The sequence below is a fragment of the Urocitellus parryii genome, unplaced genomic scaffold (assembly GCF_045843805.1).
Source record: "Urocitellus parryii isolate mUroPar1 unplaced genomic scaffold, mUroPar1.hap1 Scaffold_35, whole genome shotgun sequence".
NCBI lineage: Eukaryota > Metazoa > Chordata > Mammalia > Rodentia > Sciuridae > Urocitellus > Urocitellus parryii.
This window is the reverse complement of record NW_027553167.1, coordinates 2239180-2259006: the sequence shown is the minus strand read 5'-3', so window position 1 is coordinate 2259006 and position 19827 is coordinate 2239180. Positions and strand designations below refer to the sequence as shown.

The 19827-nt window shown below is 41.3% G+C and overlaps 1 protein-coding gene across 3 annotated transcripts in view; it reads right to left on the bottom strand.

Annotated features, from left to right (window-relative positions):
• Nucleotides 1-507: 507 nt before the first annotated feature.
• The window catches only part of LOC144252005 (synaptic vesicle glycoprotein 2B-like), a 60999-nt gene continuing 41679 nt past the window's right edge, over nucleotides 508-19827 (bottom strand). For 2 of the 3 annotated variants that reach the window (XM_077794597.1, XM_077794599.1), the window contains 4 exons: nucleotides 9733-9866; nucleotides 7826-8026; nucleotides 3112-3271; nucleotides 508-691 (listed from right to left, as the gene is read on the bottom strand). In XM_077794597.1, the coding sequence (XP_077650723.1) occupies nucleotides 508-691; nucleotides 3112-3271; nucleotides 7826-8026; nucleotides 9733-9866 (679 nt within the window). The remainder of the gene's footprint in view (nucleotides 692-3111; nucleotides 3272-7825; nucleotides 8027-9732; nucleotides 9867-19827) is intronic. The other variant, XM_077794598.1, reaches the window with a different exon arrangement.

The window sequence follows — 19827 nt, the reverse complement described above, 5'->3', positions numbered from 1 at the left end:
TTTGTATATCAGAGTATCTTCAATGCTATTGTGCCAATTTTCAAATGGAAAATATGTTCGTTCGGTGATATCTTTGAATGTAAAAATATGTGATCTCCCTAACTTCTAGGCAAGTTAATTCATTAGGTCATTGATCTCCTGGAAGCTTTATGTTTCTCAACCTCAAATTCATTTTGAAATGCAAATAAGTTCTTGCACCTCGCTTAGGGAAATGCAGTCTTTGCTTAGGTATGTACTCACTGAAGGGTCCTCCCTCTACCTTGGGCTGGGGAAACCTGAGGCCAAGTACACAGCTCTGGGATCCTAAGAGTGGCTCAGGGCACCCCAAATCAGTCACCTGAGTAACAAACATATTGACAACCGAAGTGGGTCCTAAACTAGGGATCTCAAAATCAACTTCTCCTGCGCTATCCAAGGTGTCCTGTGGACAATGACAGGTAGGAGATGTGGCTGCATTTTAGTGTCCTGGACAAGATTCTTTTGATCTCTCCTTTCCCCATAGGTTGTTCACATCAGGACCTGTTCTCGAGTCTCTGGCAGTCGAAGGGCAATCAGGCCACCCCCAACCAGAGAAGCAGCAGCCAGAAGGATTGGGACCACTTTGGTTATCCCAACAAAAGAAGCAAAGATGGTGTTTCCCAGGATGGCGCCAAATCTGCATAGTCCATTGAGGATGCCAAAGGCTGTTGCCCTGCAAAAGAAAAGGAAAGGAAAGAATTCTGAAATTCTGCACCTTTTTAGATAAATGAAACAGGGTTCTTTTTCTTGAGTGGGGGGGGGTGGTGGGGGCAGTTTTTTCCTAAATATAAAATTAGCACATTCTCAATTAATCAAATTTGGAAATACAGAATATAAAGATACGAGGATATTTAAGGCAATCACAATGATTAATGTTTTGAATTATTGCCTTCAAGTTTTTTTCCTTCTCTTTTCAAATATATCTGTTCTTAAAATACTTATAGTTAGTACTTGCTTGTTGCAAAAATAATAAAGACATATGCAAAACAGAAAGTGTAATGTTCCCCCTAAGTAACACCTCCTTGTGGCAGACTGCTAGTTGTCCCTCCATATAGTTCTTCAAATGTAAGACTACATTTCCCAGAATCCCTTGGTGCTGACTGTAGTCATGTGACTTAGTTCTAGCCAATGGGTTGTAAATACAAATGGTACCTACTAAGACACTTCCTTAAGAAAGCTCGTGATCAGGCTTTCTGCTTTCTTCTTTGTCTTGTTTCCTTCTGTCCTACTTCCTAAAACATAGATGGTCTCATCATAGACCACAATTAAGTCTAGACAAGGAAGAACAACATAGAAAGAGCCTAAACTGCCTGCTGTAGTTTTCTACAAAAGAAAAAAATGAAATGCCTACCTCCTTGGAAAGCCATGAAGTTTTGGAGTTTATCACCTAATCCTAGTTACTGTCCCTCAATCACACTTCCAAATGATAACTATGATTCACCATTTATCCTGCCATGACCTCATCTATACACAGACACAATGTTCCCAACACCATTGCTCCCCAACTGAAGTAAAATATTTTTATACCAGAATTTAAGAATGTGGTTATATTTTTGTACTCACAATTCCTTTTTATATTTGTCTATAATTGAAAAACTCTTTACCTTTATAATCACTAGCACCTAATCCCAGTATTTTTGTTTTCAGCATTTTCCTGTATATTTATTTTCACATGTGCTTTTCTAAATAAAATTCAGAATATTTTTTTCAAGATCCCAGAGGAAATAAATCTCATTGAATTCTGAAATACTCTCATAAGTTAGAGAAAAACTAAATAAAATTTGACATTTTCATGAGATTAAATCATCTTATACATAATGAGTTATATCTTGACATTTATTTAAGTCTCCTTTTACCTCTTTGTAAGTTTTACGGTTATTATAGTTTTATTCCTATGAGTGTTTCAAATTGATTTCTAGGTGTTTTATTACAAATGGACTTCAATTCCTTTTTATTTATTTATTTATTTATTTATTTATTTATTTGGTACTGGGGATTATAAACCCCAGTACTTTAACCACTGAGTTATATCCCCAGCCCTTATTTATTTATTTATTGAGATGGTCTCACTAAGTTGCTGAGGTTCTTACTGGCCTTGAACTTGCCACCCTCCTGCCTTAGTCTCCCAACTTGCTGAGATTACAGGTGAGCCACCACACTCAGCTTCAGTTACATTTTTAACTTGTTTTGATACATTTTAAAACCTGTAAGCCATTAAAGTAGTTTTATTGCTGACCACCAGACCAGTATTACTTTCTTGTTTCTAGTTGTTTCTCTTCAGTCTCCTAGAAATAAAATTACATCCCATTCAAATAACGATCAATTTTTTTCTTCTTCTTCTTCTTTTTTGGAGGGGGGGACTTAGTGTAGCTACCCAAATCCCATCTTCTCTGTCACTAATTTGGGGAATATTATTAAGGTTTTTTTTTGTTTTGTTTGTTTGGTTGGTTGGTTTTGTTTTTAGAAATCCATTTACCCACCTTCCACACTCCTTCACATTCTTTTTTAGCCACAGGGCCACTTATCTTCACCTTAAAATTCACAATTCCCCCTCCACGTGGAGAAACAACTACCAAGTAATGGCCTTGACCCTGTGCCTTTAAACTAGGCCTTTTCCCATGTGGCTTGTACAAAATAAAAGTAAACCCTGGGCTTCTCTAACATATTCTCTGCAAATGCCCTGGAACTTCATCCTTCATCCCCACCTTTATTTCACTCCCCAGCCCCACGCCCACCCTTGGTTTTCTAGTTCACCTTTTCCCTTTATCTCCTGTGGGCAGGCTTGTTCTCACCTCCCTTGAGGATTGCATGACACAGGTTTTGCTAATTGTTCAATATTAATCCTCTGCCTAGATGTAGCTAGATCTTGTCTTTTACCTTTTGACCACCCACCCCATCCTATGGAGCCACAGACTGCCCACTTCAGGGCCTTGCCAACCCCTATGCAGAGAAACTCAATAACCTAGAATATATTTGGTGCATGGAGCACAAGAAAGACCAAGATAGCCAGGCACTTTGCAAGATTTAGTGGGCAGGTGAACTTCTAGCTAAAGAAGTCCAACAAGTCCAAAGGAAATCCCAGGAAGGACTGACCTCTGGTTGGTGGGATACAGCTCCACTGTAATCACATCCAGAGCATTCCAGGCCGCAATGCTGGTCCCGCAAAACAGGCATTGCCAGCCAATCATTGCAGACTCACTATTGCCAAAAAACAGGAAGAAGCAGCAGACTGCTGAGATTAGCATGGAGCCACCTGAGGAGAGAGGTCAAGAGCAGAAAGAAACATGAAACTTCATGGCTCAAACAAGACTGTCACCCACAGGTTCTGTCCTGTCTCCCATTTCACACCTAATGGGACAAGTTACCTGAAGTATGAGGTCCATCCTCCACATGGAGAGAATATAGCCTGAATCCCCCTCCATGGTACCCCAGCCATGGGATCAGAGGCTTCTGCATGGGTTACCAGAGTTTACCTCCAGGAAAGATTTTGAAATTGCCATTCTATGGTACTGTTCAGTCCAAAAGAGTTGGGGGTGGTGGAGATGGAGGTATTTGTTGAGAATATACTAAGTGCCAGACACTGTTCAAGGTGCTCGAGAGACACAAAGATCAGTTTAAAAAAAGGAAAAAAAAAAAAAAAAAAGCTCCATTCTGAATTTGCAATCAATATGTCAAACAGACACCTGCCCAGGTTCTCACAGCTCTATTTACAATAGAAAAGATACAGAATCCATCTAAATACCCAGCAACAGATGAATGGATAATACATATACATAATGCATATGCATCATGGAGTATCATTCAGCCCTTTAAAGGAGAGGAAAACCCTGTCATTTACAGCAATACAGATGGAACTGGAGGCCATTATGTTGAGTGAAATAACACAGGAAGACAAATACCACAGGATCTCACTCACATGTGGAACCTAAAAAAGTGGAACTCAGAAAGTAGCATAGTGGTTACCAAGTGCTGGGGAGTGAGGATGTATCAGGAAGATGCTGGTCAAAGGATACGAATTCAGTTAGAAGAATAAACTTCAGAGATGTATTGTACAGTACAGTGATGATATTGATGCTAACATATCATATTCCTCAGAATCACTGAAAATAAATTTCAAATGTTTCTCCACAAAAAAATAATAAGTATGGGTGGTGAGGAGGTCAACGCACTTGACTTAATCATGCCACATTGTGTATGTATAGCAGAGAATCACTTTGTAGCCCATAGAGATATACAATTTAAATGTGTCAATTAAAATCATTTTAATTTTTTTAATTTAAAAAAATGTTTTTTAAATAAATTAAAATTTAAAATAAACTTCAGCAAAAAAAAAAAAAAAAGATTCTCATGCATCTTACATTCCTGTGGGAACGGGCTACCAAAAGGGAACCTCAGAAAAGGCTGACCTGCTTTCTTCTCCCTCCCATCTCCTCTCCACCCCAAGATCCCTCTGCTTTCTCTGTTCCAGGGTGACTGATGGACATCATTGTCACCTGGGAGGAGAGACAGGTTGGAGCATTGTTCCTCAACTCCATTCTGTTTTAGAAACCCCCCACTTTTGTTGTTTTGGTTTGTTTGTTTGTTTGGTTGGTTGGTTGGTGGTCAGTGGCCTCACCTCTCAGGACCACAGCTCCTGCCAGGTGGCTCTTCCTCCAGGGTTCCAGCCCCCTAGGTTCTATGAGGGTGATTTCTCCCCTTGTCCCTGCTGCCACCGGGTTGCCTACCTGCCTCATTTGTTCTGAAAACCCCGTCCACATTTCTCAAGCCACCCATCAATACAGTCTCTTCCTTGAAACCAGTGGGGATGGATCTCTTCAGCCAGGACTCGAGCTGATGGAGCTAATGATGAGAGATCTCCTCAAAAGAAGACCGGGCCAGATTCGGTGGGTCCACCCTGGGAGCTCGGGAAGCCCAGGTGGGGGCAGGGTGAGGCAGGACAGGTTGCAGCCCAGGAGCAGAGCTGGAGAGGAGGCAGGAAAGCAGATCCCAGACAGCCAGCGGGAAAGCAGGCTTCATTTCCCAGCAGCCATCGGGCTGAAGAGAAAGACAGGCTTTGGCTGCCAAGAACCCAGAGGCCTGGCCCCAGACCCAGGGCTGCAAGGCTAGTACCAGGGCTTGCTGATGAGCTGGGAGATGCTAACTGTCCGCCTGGATGCTGCAGACCCTGGGAAGGTAGGGCTGAAAGTAGGTGTCCGTGGTCTCTTTCCCAATTGCTAGGAGAGAACTAGAAGGGGAAGAGACGGGCACCCACGGACCACAAGTGCCATGAGAACCGTGCCCTCTACCCACAGCAGCCCTCAAAGAAACCATGTTAGTTGTTCCTGCTGTAGGTCCCTATAGCCCATGGTCCTCCCACTTTCTAATTTATTCCCCTGTATTTAAGAGGTTTGAGATCCAATTCTAGCTTCACCACTTCGAAACCTGTGTGACCCTGAATGAGTCACTTAACCTCTCTGTGCTGTCTCATTTCCCCATCTGTAAAATGTACATTAAATTAGTGCCTGCCTCCAAGGGTTATGACAAGGGTTTGATGTGTTAATAATGATAAAATACTTGGAACACAGCCTGACCTATAACAAGCGTTTCATAGTGTTAGTTAAATGAAATTTCTAGCTTATGTCTGTCTCTCCCAATCTATCATTTGCTCTTTAAGCACGGAGATATTGACTCTCTCAATTACCACTCCAGTCTCATTGCTTCCCACACAGCCTGGCAGAGAATAAGTACCGCATAAATAAATGTTTATTGAATGAATGAGTGGGCAACAGCCTCATTAGGAAAACTTCTCTCCTCTGCTGTTCACAAGAAGCAACTTCCAACCTGCCAAGAGCCCCGGAGAGTCAGCAGGACAGAGCTGCTCTGCGTATTCTATGGGGGGCTTGGTCTGAGGGGCATGGGAAATGCTGTTTCAGAGCAGATCACCATGTCCCATCGTGACACTGTGGAATGGATATTTACTGAGCACCCAGAATTCACTGCGCACTGACCCCTGGGAATCCGGCTTCTCCCTAAAGACTCAGGGTACAGAGACCTCTAGAGGAGGCACTGTCTGAGCTCCAAATGAGCTTGCAATCCAGCTCAGAAACAAAATTCTCATAGGAGTCGAATATGGAGGAATTCTAAATGGTAGTTCTAGATCTCTAACTTGGGAGCCCAAGTATGACCTGGGATGATCAGAAGGGGCTTCGATGGCATGGAGAAGGTATCGGCTGTCCTGCTGCCCAGCTTGTCCCCTGAGCCCAGCCTTCCTCCTGCATCCATGGAGAGCAGGACCCGCCCTGCAGTCCCTGCCTTCCCCAGACCTTCCCCAGCTACTTCAAGACCTGGCCAACAGGGTCAGACTCTGGACTCAAGTCCAGCCATCAAGTGGCAGAAGTGTCACCTGCCTGCTCTCATGATCTCATTGGAGCAAATAGAGAGATGATTTTGGCAATTATGAAAATGAAGCTCGGGATGGTAAAAGAATGTCTCCGGACTCATAAAGCTAATTTTGAAAGAGATAGCCACCAGGCGCTGACACGATGCCACCCTGTGGTACCCTCTGCTGAGAGCGAGGTGCCTCTGGAGAATGCAGGAAAGGGGCCTCCCTCATGGACACGTGACTAAGTGTCAACGCGCGGCAGGTGCTTGCCAGGCATGGGGGTTTCAGAAATGAGGAAGTCCCTGTCCCTTCCCTCAGGGGTATCAGAACTGACCAGGGCACAGCCTGTAGCAGGGTCAGCTCAGGGTCCCACATCTGTGAGACGACTCTGCAGCCTGCCCATAAGACTAAAAGCTTGAAGTCACAGGCACTTCTTAGGCTCACCATTTGGAATATTCATGCTGCTATTTGTCATAATAATATTCCACATGAGTCTAACGCCAGGAAAAGATTTTCTTCTCATGAACACCTGACAAGTTTTCTCCGATATAATGACTAGGTGATTTATTTTGTTTCCCTTTGAGTTTTGGTACTAGGAATCTAGGTATTAATTTTCCTGACCAACTGTATCCCGAGGGCAGATCCTTAATGGCATTTTTATTAATGGGTCTCCTGCCTCCCCAGCCCTGGGATGTAAGATGTATTCTAATGTACATTTTCCGCGGTCCTCGATGTGTACTTTGTGTTTCTGGCTCACCATGCATGCCATTATATTGCTGTAACACACAGCTGCAAATCCTGGTGGAACTGAGGGGTGTGTGTAGATAGCTACCATTTGTGGGAGCCTCCCATGTGTGCCAAACGTAGCACATGCTTGGGATATGTTATGTTCAACCCTCATCATCCCAACAGCTATCTACAGGTACCTCATCTTATAAATAAGAAACTGAAAGCCAGAGAAGTAAAAGACTGTTCTCACATCTAACAGTCATGGGGTGCTCAGATTTCAACATGAGTCTATCTAACGCCAAAGCCCCATCATTATAGTTAAACAACAAGAGTAATCTGATTTATGTTAAATCATCAAACTATCATTTAAGAGCATTTTGCATGTTTGTTTAAAATCCCTTTATGACACAGGAAGGGCAGATATATTTCATATTCATATTGAATGCTAATAGAATGAGTGAGGGCCACAGAATCTCTCAGCCTGAAAATGAAAGGGAGTCCTTCTCCTGTGCTAGAGCTCTCAGACTCCCTCCCCAGGCCCCTGGGCTTCTGCAGATGCACCTCCTCGGTTCAACTGCACCAGATTCAGTCTTACCTGCTTGGTTTCCTGTGCAAGCTTTCTTAAATTTAAAGAAATACCCCATGGCCCTAGGGTGCTTGAAAGCCACTGACTGGCCCAGCCCAGCGGAGTCCAGATGGGACACCCTAACAACTCACCGATCATCTTGAGCCTTCCGATTCTATCCATGAGCAGGGCAGAAATGATGTTCCCAGGCAAGACAGAGAGGCTGCCAAGGAAGCTGACGAGGTAAATCAGGAAGTCGTTGTCTTCTTCGAAGTCCATGTGGCAGCCCTCCTTCTGCTCCAGGAAGGTAGAGTTGATAAACCGGCAGTTGATGAACTTATGCTTGTAGAGGTCTGGAAAGAGAGAGAAACCTTTGGCTCATGAGAGTGTAGAGGAGCTGGAGAGAGGGGAAGAGAGGCAGAGAGGAAGCTCTGCCCCTTCCGTGAGCAGGCTGTGACCTCAGAGTCAAGGTGATGTGTACCAGGTGTGGATGAAGAGAGGCTTTACACTGAATTGACTTTCAGAAATTCAATGACCTGTTCTAATCACCACGAGGAGAAAGAAAACCAACGTTAGTGGGAGGAACATTTTAAAATGCATCATCTCCCCAGCTGGATAACAGTCCAGTTTATACCAACTGGGTGACTCTGAGGGTCACAGTGGCTGGCCCATTCCTCTGAGGCTACCCAACTTAGGCAAGCAGAACACAAGAGAGTTGAGTATGGAACTCTCCACTCCAGAGCTCCTGCTGTAGTCTGTGCAGAGACTTCATGTTCTTCAAAATAAAAACCGTTTCCTTTGGAAACAATTCATATATCTTCTGACACCTTCAAAGACAAGCTGTCCTAACAGAAAGAGGGTTAGATTGGCTCCCTGGACACCTGGATTTAAGGAGCCAGCCCTGCCACTAAATCCCTGGAACCTCCCTGAACCTGTACCTATAAAAATGGATTATTTCCAGTGCTTCTCCCAGCTCTGACATTTTCTGACTACAAGTGTTTGCAAGAACCCCTGTGTTAAGAGTATTCGAATGAAGAAGCATCATTAAAACATGAAAGAATAAAAGAGCATGCACAGTTTAATGATAAATAGTAAATTTCTGGAACTCATTGTTTTAAATTCAGACTAACAGGAAATTCAGAAAGTCAGTCTCATAAGAATATTAAGAAACTGAGGGATATTGGGAGACCAGATATTGAATGGTTTGAGACTGGTATCACGGAGGGGAAAGATGTTCTTATATAAACTACACTTTGATGCTGGTGCTGGGGAGAAGGCATCCATCTGGACAAGATGCAAGTAGTTTAGTGGAAAGATCACAGACTTTAGGGCCAAATAATTGAAGAATGCATCCAAAATCCCCCATCTAACTGTGGCCTTAAGCAAGTTGCTGAAGTCCGAGTTTCCCTAACTATAAAGTGGGGATAACAATAGTATATTTCTCAACTGAGATAAGGTAAGTAAGGTCTCTGGTAACACACAGTTAGTTTCCTTATGTTCCAACTCTATTCGATATTTTATAAATCTCTAACAAGAATGATGAGGAGTAGTGGATGAGTGGAATTTCATGATTTTTTTAAATCATGGAAACTTAAAATGGTGTGCTCCTAAAACAGTATTAGCATTTGTTTTACGCACAAAATTTGAACAAAGGCAATTTTCTCTTTTCATTTTTTAATCATGGCAAAGTCTTTAAGAATGTATTCTGTGCAAAAAATGCAGTCCCCTGGAGTGCTGGTTTTTATTGGTGTCACACTTTGTTCCTACCAAAGGGCCTTAGCGTGTACCATCAGCCTCATCAAGATGTGAACACTTGGCCAGACTTTGGTTTCTAATTTTTTGTGTGATAAAAACAGACATAGATAAACTAAATGTTTGTGAAGGCTGTGTGTCTAATTTGTGCCGTTCCTGGGGCTAGAGCCCATCTCTCCTCCCTAAGGCTTGGCACTAATATCTACAAACACTTCCCTCCTCCTAAAGCTTACAACTGAGCGTGCTGGTTCTTAGCCTACACTGATCCACCCCTGCTGCCTTCCTCCCACTCCACCCACCTTCTCACCTGTGTTATAAAAGACGGTTGATTCAATGGTGCAGTTTTTGAAATAGGTGTCAGTAGATGTAACATCTTCAAAATAACATTCATCAAAGAATGTGTCCTCGAAGAGTACGTGCTTAAAGTACATCTTTGTGAACCTGTGGGAGAGATGTTAGCCTCTGAGTGATTCATCCAGGAAAAGAAAAGAGACTTGAGACCAAAATGGAAAACACAGAAAGACAAAATAAGAACTGCATGACAAAAGGTGCTGGAACACTACTTTCAACCCAGATTGTTTCTGCATTTCTTAGCTGTTTAGTTAATTAGTGAGGAAGGCCTTCAGAACTACAGAAGTCAGGGTCCAGTCCAGGTCTGTATGGGGTACACAAATCGGGTATTCCCAAATGAGAGTCCATGGACCTTCCCCCATCAGAATAACAGAAGTGTGAAACAGTGTCAATGAAAATATGGGTAACGGTTCACTTTCTCCAAGGCTTTAAAAACATGCAGATCCCTTGGCTGGTCCTATAAGGTCTGGAAGTAATACAATGGCGAAGGCCTGATAATCTTTATTTTTAAAATTGCCCCAACAAAGATGTAAGGAAATAGGCATTTTCATTTACCCTGGTGGTAGAATTTAATCAAGGCAGCCTCTTTGGTGAGCAATTTTGCAAAAATTTAAAATTCCCATTCTCTTTCGCCTAAGAATACCATCTCTAGGAATTTGTCTTACATATATTTATTCATACAGTTGAAGAGACACATTCACTGGTCTTCACTGTGACATTGGTAATATTAGTAATGGATTATCGCACACATACAAACAAACATACATACTAGATAGAGGATAGACAAACACCATATAATGGAATACCATGTATGATATAGCCAATGAGGCTGATCTTAAAGATACATTGCTAAGTGAAAAACATCAAGATGCAATATAAAGTTCACAGAAGGTGCCCATTCATGTAAGAAAAAAGATGGTCTGTGTGGTTCCAATATATACTCTCCAAATATATGTAGGGAGTTACACAGGAAACAAGTGCTGGGATCTGAGGAGATGCAAAAGGGGATAGAAATGAGATAAACTTCACTTTTACTTTATATCATATTACTTTCTCACTTTAAAAAACTCAGCTAATAAGGGGGTAAGTCACCAAGATGATCATGAGGTCCAGCCACCTTTCGGATCCACTTGCATTATTCCAATTTCTGCATTATCTTACAAAGAACAATATCACATTTAAGAATCTACCTCACATTCATTGACACTTTCTGTTGCTTGGTCAAATTTTGCAGGCTGCAAGCTTTGCTTTTAGCTATATCTCCATTTGTGAGTGATCACAATCTGTTCATTCATTCATTGTCTAGTCACTCATTTATATTTCCCATCTTCAGCAAAAACTTGCTGAGCATGGGGCTGGGAGCTTTTAATATAGAGTGGAAGCCACCGTCCCTGCCCTTTGGTCTAATTGGTGAAAAGAACAGGCATCAGACAACAAGGATACAGTGGGAATCACAGGGACAGAGCAGGCAGAGAGACCTGAGGGTCACTGTTCTTCAGGCTCCAAGATAATTCACTCCCAAACACATATGAAGGCCAGTGTCTATCTTGCCACATAGTGTTCTACTCAGAGATCTCACCTAGAGTCACCTAAAATTATCTTCTGCAAAACGGCCTCCCACCCAATAAGAAGAGCAAGTACTTGTCAAAGGGAGATGCCCAGACCCTCACATCACAATGAAGAAGAAGGTTATTATTAAAGATATGGCTTCCTAGGTTCCAACCTGACCTTGTAAATGATAATGATCATCGGAGGCAACAGACCATTATAGTACTTACACAAAGATTTGAAAATCATTGGTCTGGAAAACCAAATTATTTTGAATATTTTTTCCTTTAGGCCAAATTTGCTACAGGGTTTGAAAAACAGGGGCTTCCAAACATTGTCATGTACGCTTTCATTTCCATAAGAAAAACTAATTGGTAAGCCTTTTATTTCAGGAAGATGCCTGTGACTTCAAATTTGCATGGCATATGTATTTACTCAGGACAGCTATTCCTGGAGACTGTCTCTGGCCTTTGCCTTTCTTAATATATCCTAATGTTCAATATAATAGTAGGCTGGTGATGTGGCCTTCAGTGATAATTTAATAGTCTTCCAAGGGTGGGTGAGAAAGCAGAGCCATAAATCATAAATGAGTCTGACGCAGGCAGATCTTAAAATGTATCTCCAAGTGGGTTATTAAAAGCCGAAAGGATGAAAGAGATGAACGGAGAAAGGGCCAGCACATGCTTTATGAGTCTTTATATGAATCATCTCTCCTGATATCTTACGTAGTGAACTGGCCCAAGATGCTTAATTCAGGAAAGTTCAGAAGCTGAAGGAAAAATTAGCCAAAGGATAAGTATCTTGTGGGACTTTTCTTTTAAGGACTCAGAGTCATTGAGGGTCCAGGGCCTACGACAGAATGAGGATTACAAGAACTTAATTCAGTTACCCGCATTGGAGGTCCAATGCTTAGTCCAACAAAGGATCTGAATTTGGCCAAAGTCCCAATTATCTAGTCACTATATTTCAGGTTTGATGGTGTCACTCTCCAGAAACTCAGTCTAATTTAAAAGACGATGAAAAAAACCTAACAATGAAAAAGGTAGTGTGATAAATGTCAAGTTAGAAGTATGCAATCTCATCACCTCAAAGGGGGCACTTGTGATCCAGTGGGGTAAGGCATAAGGCAACTTGCCTGAAGGACAAGAAAAATTCTAGAAACAAAGACAAGGAAGGTGATTCTAGGCAGAGAGAACAGCAGGTACAGAAGTAGAGGCAGGTTATATAAACCTGTTAATGGTTTAAATCTTTCATATCCTCTCTCCAAAAGTTCAAAAGTTCCTGTGTTCGGCAATGTTCTGGATCATGAGAGTTGGAACCTCATCAGTGAATTAATCCATTTGATGTTGTAATAATTGGAATGAGCTACTGGGTGTTAACCATGGCCAGATGGCACATGGCTATAGAGGGCAGGTCACTAGCGGCATGATCTTGGACTATATCTGTCCCTGGCTTCTTGCTCTCTCTCACTCTTTCTGTTTCCCAGCTGCTCTGAGCTGATAGCTTTCCTCCACCACACCCTTCCTCCATGGCGTTCTGCCTCACCTCGGCCCCAGACAAATGAACGCATCTGACCATGGACTGAGACCTCTGAAACCATGAGCCTTACAAAATAAACATTTCCTCCTCTAAGTTGTTCTTGCTGGGTATTTGTATCACAGCTATGAAAAGCTGACTAACACAGTGCCCTTGAGTTGGCTTCTTTTTTAAGTAGAGAATTCACTTTCACATACATTACATCAATTTTCAGGGAGAAAATAATGAATGTGTTTCCTGGAAGTCCACGTCCATTCATATTCTACAAGCCCTGCAGGCACAGTGAAATGAAACGGAGTCCTTCAGGAAAGAGGTAGAGCCCCAGTCTCTCCCTTGTTAACTCCTAAAGCAGAACAAAAGGATCATTCACTTCAGAAAATACATGCTTGAATCTAATTTCCTTAGAGATCGGAGGAAGCAATCTTGCCTGATACTTTGTATAACTGGTTGTATTCCACACACATTAGGCATCAGGCATTTTCCCCAGGTCTAGTAACATTCTCCAAAAACTCAAGAGACCAACTTTTAGGACTTGACCACTAAAAGATCTTGGGCAAGTCAGCTCTCCTCCCTAGGACTTCATTTAAGAATCCATAAAACCGGGGCATGGAGATGGCTTTTTCCAGCTTTATTTTCTAATTCTCTAAATAAGGAGCACCCTAACTTCCTCAGGAACCCTGGGGAAGAAGCATATGAATGGACTTAGGAGATGGCTGTCTTTCCCAATACTGAAATATTATTTCATGGAAACCCAGAAAATGTCTATGATAGGAAATCCTAGTGACAGTGCCCATCAAATACTCTAAGGAGATACATTCTTGTGTTTTGATGGATCTACCAGTGAATCCTACTTCCTCTCTCTTTCTCTTACACATAAGGCTATTAAGTACAGAAATCATGATACCTCGTGCTTTCTCTTTACAAAGATCTTAACACATTTACTGCTTTTGAAAATAATGACCAAAGCAGAATTTCAAGAACAGAACACAATGCAAAAAGGAAAACAATGAGATAAAAACAATGAGTAAAATAGTAGAACAAATTCACATATATAGATATATACATCCTAAGTCAAACACTAAATATTGCCAAATTCTAGAAACAATTCCAAATCCCTTCAGCTGATGAATGGAAAATCAACATTCAGGGTGCATACGTATCATGAAATACTGCTCCACAATAAAAACAAATAAACCGCTATTCATGCAGCAACATGGGTAAACTCCAAATGTGTTATGCAAAGTAAAAGAAGCAAGTTCCAAAGGCTTCATAGGGTATGACTACATTTCTATGGCATACAGAAGGTCACTGGCTGCCAAGGGCTGGGGGTTAAAGAAGGAACAAGTATAAAATGGCACAAGAAAATCTGAGGAGTAATGGCCTTATTCTGTACATTGCTTGTGGTGGTGGTTACACAACCATATGCATTTGTCAAAACTCATAGAACTGTACAAAAAAGTAGGAATTTAATTGTCTGTAAATTAAATCTCAATTAAAAAAAACTCCCAACAAATTTCAGGTAATCATAACAAAATCCAAACCATGTTCACCTACCAACTAGATCTCAACATCCCCACACACTGCAAAAGCCTAGCAGAGGAGGAGGGGCACTCCCTTCTTCATCTTGATTGTCTGGTACATGCTCTCTGCATGCAACCAAAAATTATAAACACATAAAGCAGCAAGAATAAAACAGCATGATGGCAAGGCACAGTCATTGAAAAAAAATAAGCCACATGACACAAATACTTGAACTATCAGGCAGGGAATTTAATATAATTATTACTGATATCGTTAATTCTTAAAGGAAAAGATAAATAACATGCATGATTGTTGGGGATTTACAACAGAGTCATGCAAATTCTAAGAAGAGATAAAATTAAAATGCTGGAAAAATTTTACATGCAATAACTGAGACTAAGAATGCATTTGATGAACTCATCAGTAGATTCATCATAATTAAGAAAGGAATTACTGAAATTTTAATCCCAGAAAAATTACAAAAACTGAAACACAAAGAGGAAAAATAAAGGCAGAACAGAGGAGAGCATCTAAGAGCTATGGGAAAATATCAAACAGACCAGCATAGGTGCATTTGAAATTCAAGAGAGAAAAGAGGGAATTTGGCAGAAGAAATATTTGAATAGACCACTGCAAAGAGTTTTCCTAAAGTAATGAAACAAGGCCAACAGTAAGTCAAGAGAAAACCTCAAGCAGAGTAAATACCAGAAGAAGAAGGAAGAAGAGAAAGGGAAGGATCAAGCCTACGAGGTGCAAACAATTAAATATCAAATATAAAAGGGGAATCTTGAAAGGGGCAAGAGAAAAAAATCAAAGATAAGAATATAGTAAACTGGGCCCAGTGATGCACACCTATAATCCTGGCTACTTAGGATACTGAGGCAAGAACATGGCAAATCCAAGGTCAGCTTCAGCAACTTAGTGAGACTCTATCTCAAAATAAAATTTACCAAGAGAGAAAGAGAGAAAGGCAGGGGGAGGAAGGGAGAAGGAAGGGAGGGAGGGAAGGAAGAGAAAGAGAGAGAGCATGAGCAAACACACTGGGGTTATGGCTCAGCTGTAGAGTGCTTGCCTCACATGTATGAGGTCCTGGGTTCAATCCCCAGCAGCACAAAAAAAAAAAAAAGAAGAAGAACTTATCAGACTTCTTGTGAGAATATCCAAAATATCCTTCTACTCAGTAATTCCACTTCTAAGTATATAGACTAGAAAACATCTTTCATAAGAACACTTTTTGCAGTACATTTGTATAGAAAAAAAAGTTGTCAGTTATTTCAATGTCCCTCAAAAGAACAGACAAATTCACTATGGAATATGCATGTAATGCAATTAAAATTTAATGAAATGAGTTATGCAATTATGCTAACAGAGAAACTTCAAAACCCTGATTTTATGCAAAAAACAAGTTGAAGAATTTATATAATAGTAATATAGGAATGTGTAATATAATAGTATAGTGTTTATCTAAAATTTGAAAAATATGACAACTTTCACAATCATAGAAACATTTGAGAAAAGTACAAAAGCATGCGTGAATGTAAAGCACCAATTCATGACAACAGTGACCAGACAGGGAGAGGAATAGTATCAAGGGTGTTCACACAGTGGGCTGGGAATGTTGCTCAGAAGTAGAACACGTGCCTTGAATGTGGAAGCCCTGGGTCCCATCCCCAGCACCAAGAGCAAACAAAAAAAGAAAGGAAGGAAGAAAGAAATGAAAATTCACACAGTGAGTTTAATCTATTTTAAAATCTGAAGTAAACATATCATAGATTTTATAAAGCTAAGGTGCTCTGAATAGAGTTGTTTGTATCATTCTCTAGTCTTTGCAAATTTGAAATATTTCACAATAAAAAAAAAGAGAAGGCATCAAACAATAGTTATTTGCAGATGGTGGGATTATATAACAATAATGAGGAAAACTGTTAGAATGAATAAAAGCTCTGATACAAAATAAACATCTAAAAATCAATAGAATTAAATAAACTAATAAGAATAAATAAATAACAATTTAAAATCTGTTATTATTGGCAATAACATATGCAAATGGTTGATGGGGGAGAGCCATCCCATTTTCAATGACCAAAATATAAAATATCCAGGAAGACTCCCAACAAGAACATGTAGGAACTTTATTAAGCTACAAATTTTACTGAGAAATTGTACTAACTCTGAAATACGATGGACATTCCATACCAGTATTAGTCCTTCCCATGTGGAATCCAAAGCTGAGACAGTTCTGAGCTTTCCCAAGATGGCTCACCTAGTTGCTGACCAGTCAAGGAGGAACTCAGCTCTGGCTGCTTTCTCAGACCTAGAAGTCAGCAGGTGTGTTTGCTCATTTCCCACCAGCACCATTTTCAAAGACTTTTTACTAAAATTTGGTAATTTTAGTAGTTGAAAAAAAATCTTATTTATGCCCTACTGAAAAGAGACTATCAGTGCGGGGAACATTTCCGTGTGAAGTGTGACATGACCTCCTCTTTTCTTCTTGTGCATGGCTTGCCTTCTCTCTCTCCTCTCCCTACTTCATTTTAGATCTAAATCTTATAAACGTCCCTTTCATTCTGAGCTCCTCACCTTCGATGCTTCATGGGTAAATCATCAGTGTAGAGGGTTGGACATTCCCATTTAAGACTCCAATCCTGAACCTGAAGAACTCAAAGCAAGTTCCCTTGCAGCTCTGAGGAGACCTGGGATCAGGACCCTACTTCCTGGATCATGACCTATTGCTGAGGAATGCCCTTCCCCCATCCCCACCCTGACTGAAGTCAGCCCTGTCAATCAGAGGTCCCCTCCAGGGAGGAGAGGGCAAGTGAGTCCTTTAATTAGTTAACGTGTATTCTGAAATGAAAACTGATCCTGTCTTCAATGGATAATAAGGGAAACCTGACATTTTGTCTCAGGGTTTGAAACATGAACTTATTCTTTTGTCTTTCTTGCACTTTTCAAAACTTCACAAATTCTGAAGCCAAGGCTGTGTGGAATTCAGAGCCACCTGGTCCTGTAAGATGCACCTGGAGGCAGCAGACAATGCTTTGGGAACAGACTGAAACTAGTCTGCATTTTTTGTTTCTTTGGGGGTTCAAAGAGATTGGTCTTGCAGCAGGAAAACTTTTAGGTTTCAAAAGGATGAAGTTTGAAGCCTGTGTATACAGAAATCATTTTCTCCCAAGTTTAATAGTAAATAAATAAATAAGTTATTTTTATCTAAATTTTAAAGCAGCAAAGTGTGGATAATGTTGAACATGGAATACTGGCACACAGGGGAGAAATGCCCCCCAATCAAGCTGAAGAACAGATTCATGCCTAATTCCTCAAGTTTGGGGTTTTCAAAGGAAAGGTGTTATCCACGTTATGACCAGCAGATGGCAACATAACTCAAGAAAAGAGGCCGACTTCTTAAAATCAGATACAGAAGTTGTAGTTAGTTCTCGCATTTTTTGAAGGAATCTATATACACATTTGAAACAGAAATGTGGAAGAACACCTGTGTTTACAGGAAGAGTGTTCATGAGTACTCTCAAACAATCCTTGACATGCCTACTCATTCCCTGACCCTTGGCAAGAACTCTGTGGTCCCCAGGAGTCCTGGAGCCTTGAGGGGAAACCAAGACTCTCATTAGCCCTTCTTTCTCATTCCCACCCAGCAGTCCGCTGAAAGTTTGGAGAAACTGATGAAAATTAAAAAGAGAGAGTGGGTTAAAATTCCTCACTTTCTACATAGCTAAGTCTTTCAACTCTATTATAAATTACAAGGATTCTGGCTTTTCAATTAAATTTTTAATGAAGAAAACATCATGCCAATCAGGGCCTCTGTGGAAATGAAGAGTCTCCCAAAGGGAATGATATTTATAGTGGACAGTATTCACATGAGATCTGGAATCCTGGGAGGGGAGACAGACATTTCTATTTATATTAGCTATGTGACCTTGAGCAAGTTACTCAACCTCACTCAGTTTCTGTTTCCCACCTGAAAAATAGCTCAGTTCTGAACTCAGAGTTTTTGTGAGAATTAAATGAGATAATTTGCATAAGGCATTTAAAGCAGGAACTGGCACGTACAGTACAAGTACTCAATATCATTGGCTTCCACAGTTATTACTATCAGCATTATTGCAGCTCCTATCATTGTCACTTGTATCACAGTAGGGTGTGATTGAACATGGAACTTCACAAATGAGACTCCTTTAGTGAGTTCAAATCTGCAGGAGTGGTGTCATATCATGGGTGACAGCTAATCATCCATGGTGTCCCTTAGTTTTCAACATTTCCAAAGTGCTCCCAGAAAGCAGGGGTGACATTTCTTCCTTGGTATGCCAACATCAGGTGCCCTGGCTCTTATTCAAAATCTCGGAGGTGAAACATCTTGGGGGAACAGCTTCAAACATAATCTGTGTCGGAGCTGCTGTCCCTGGAGCAGATTAAGGTCACTCTGAGCAAGCAGTCTATGCGTGTGTGGCTACCTGGGCATGTGGGTGTGTTGAGCTCCAGCATTTTTTTAAAAACCACCTGAAAATCTGAACCCCATGTCCAATGATACTCCTTCCTACTGCTTCCTAAAGCAAATGCAAAATGTGTTTCTTTGAATAAGAGAAGGAGGAAGAAACAAGAAACATATAGAGACACACATACAATACCATACCCAAAGGTCACATATTTGTGGAAGTCATATTCCCCCTTTGGCTTCCCACTTTCTTATCCCAAGTAACAGCGACCTTTTTGCTAAGGTCATTAAGAGCAATGGGGGACTAGACTCCAGCAGGGATCTGCCAGACCTCCCCCACCACAGGGTCCTTTCCCACAGTCACCACAGGCAGGGACTTTACCAGGATGCCAGACACAGCTGAGAGCAGGTAGGGGGAGGTCTAATATTTGGGGCTGTTAATTGTGTGTGGTGATGGTAAAGAAGGAGCAGTTTATGTCCTTGACACTGAACCATCTGGGCCATGATATTTCTGATGCCACCGCAAAGCACGTAGCACTCAAACACTGATCATTCACAACCCGGGAGCTTGCTAAGTATAATTTGAGAAGGGAAACAGCAGCAGGTCCATACTCAGCTTAGAGAAGAGTGTGATGTGGGATAAACTTTCCTAATGTCCTGCCCTGACCCATCATGAGATTTTCAGAGAGTAGCCTCAAAGAGGCTAATACTACACCGATATGTTTTCTCCTGAAGAACACCACCTCTGGTTGACAACAGAACATACTGACCCACCCTATGAGGTTACGTTAAGTGAAAGAATTTTTAAAAGTCATGTCATAACAGGTCCAGCATGGAGAAGCTCCAGTTCTCAGTAAAGATGGCCAGATTGACTGTCCTCAGCCCAGTGCCTCATCCTCAGATGAATTAGCCATGGCCAAGAGACAGGAGTGACAGAGGTCAGCCCAATATGACTCAAGCCACCAGGATTACTGTGTCTCTAGCAGCCACAAGAAGTGT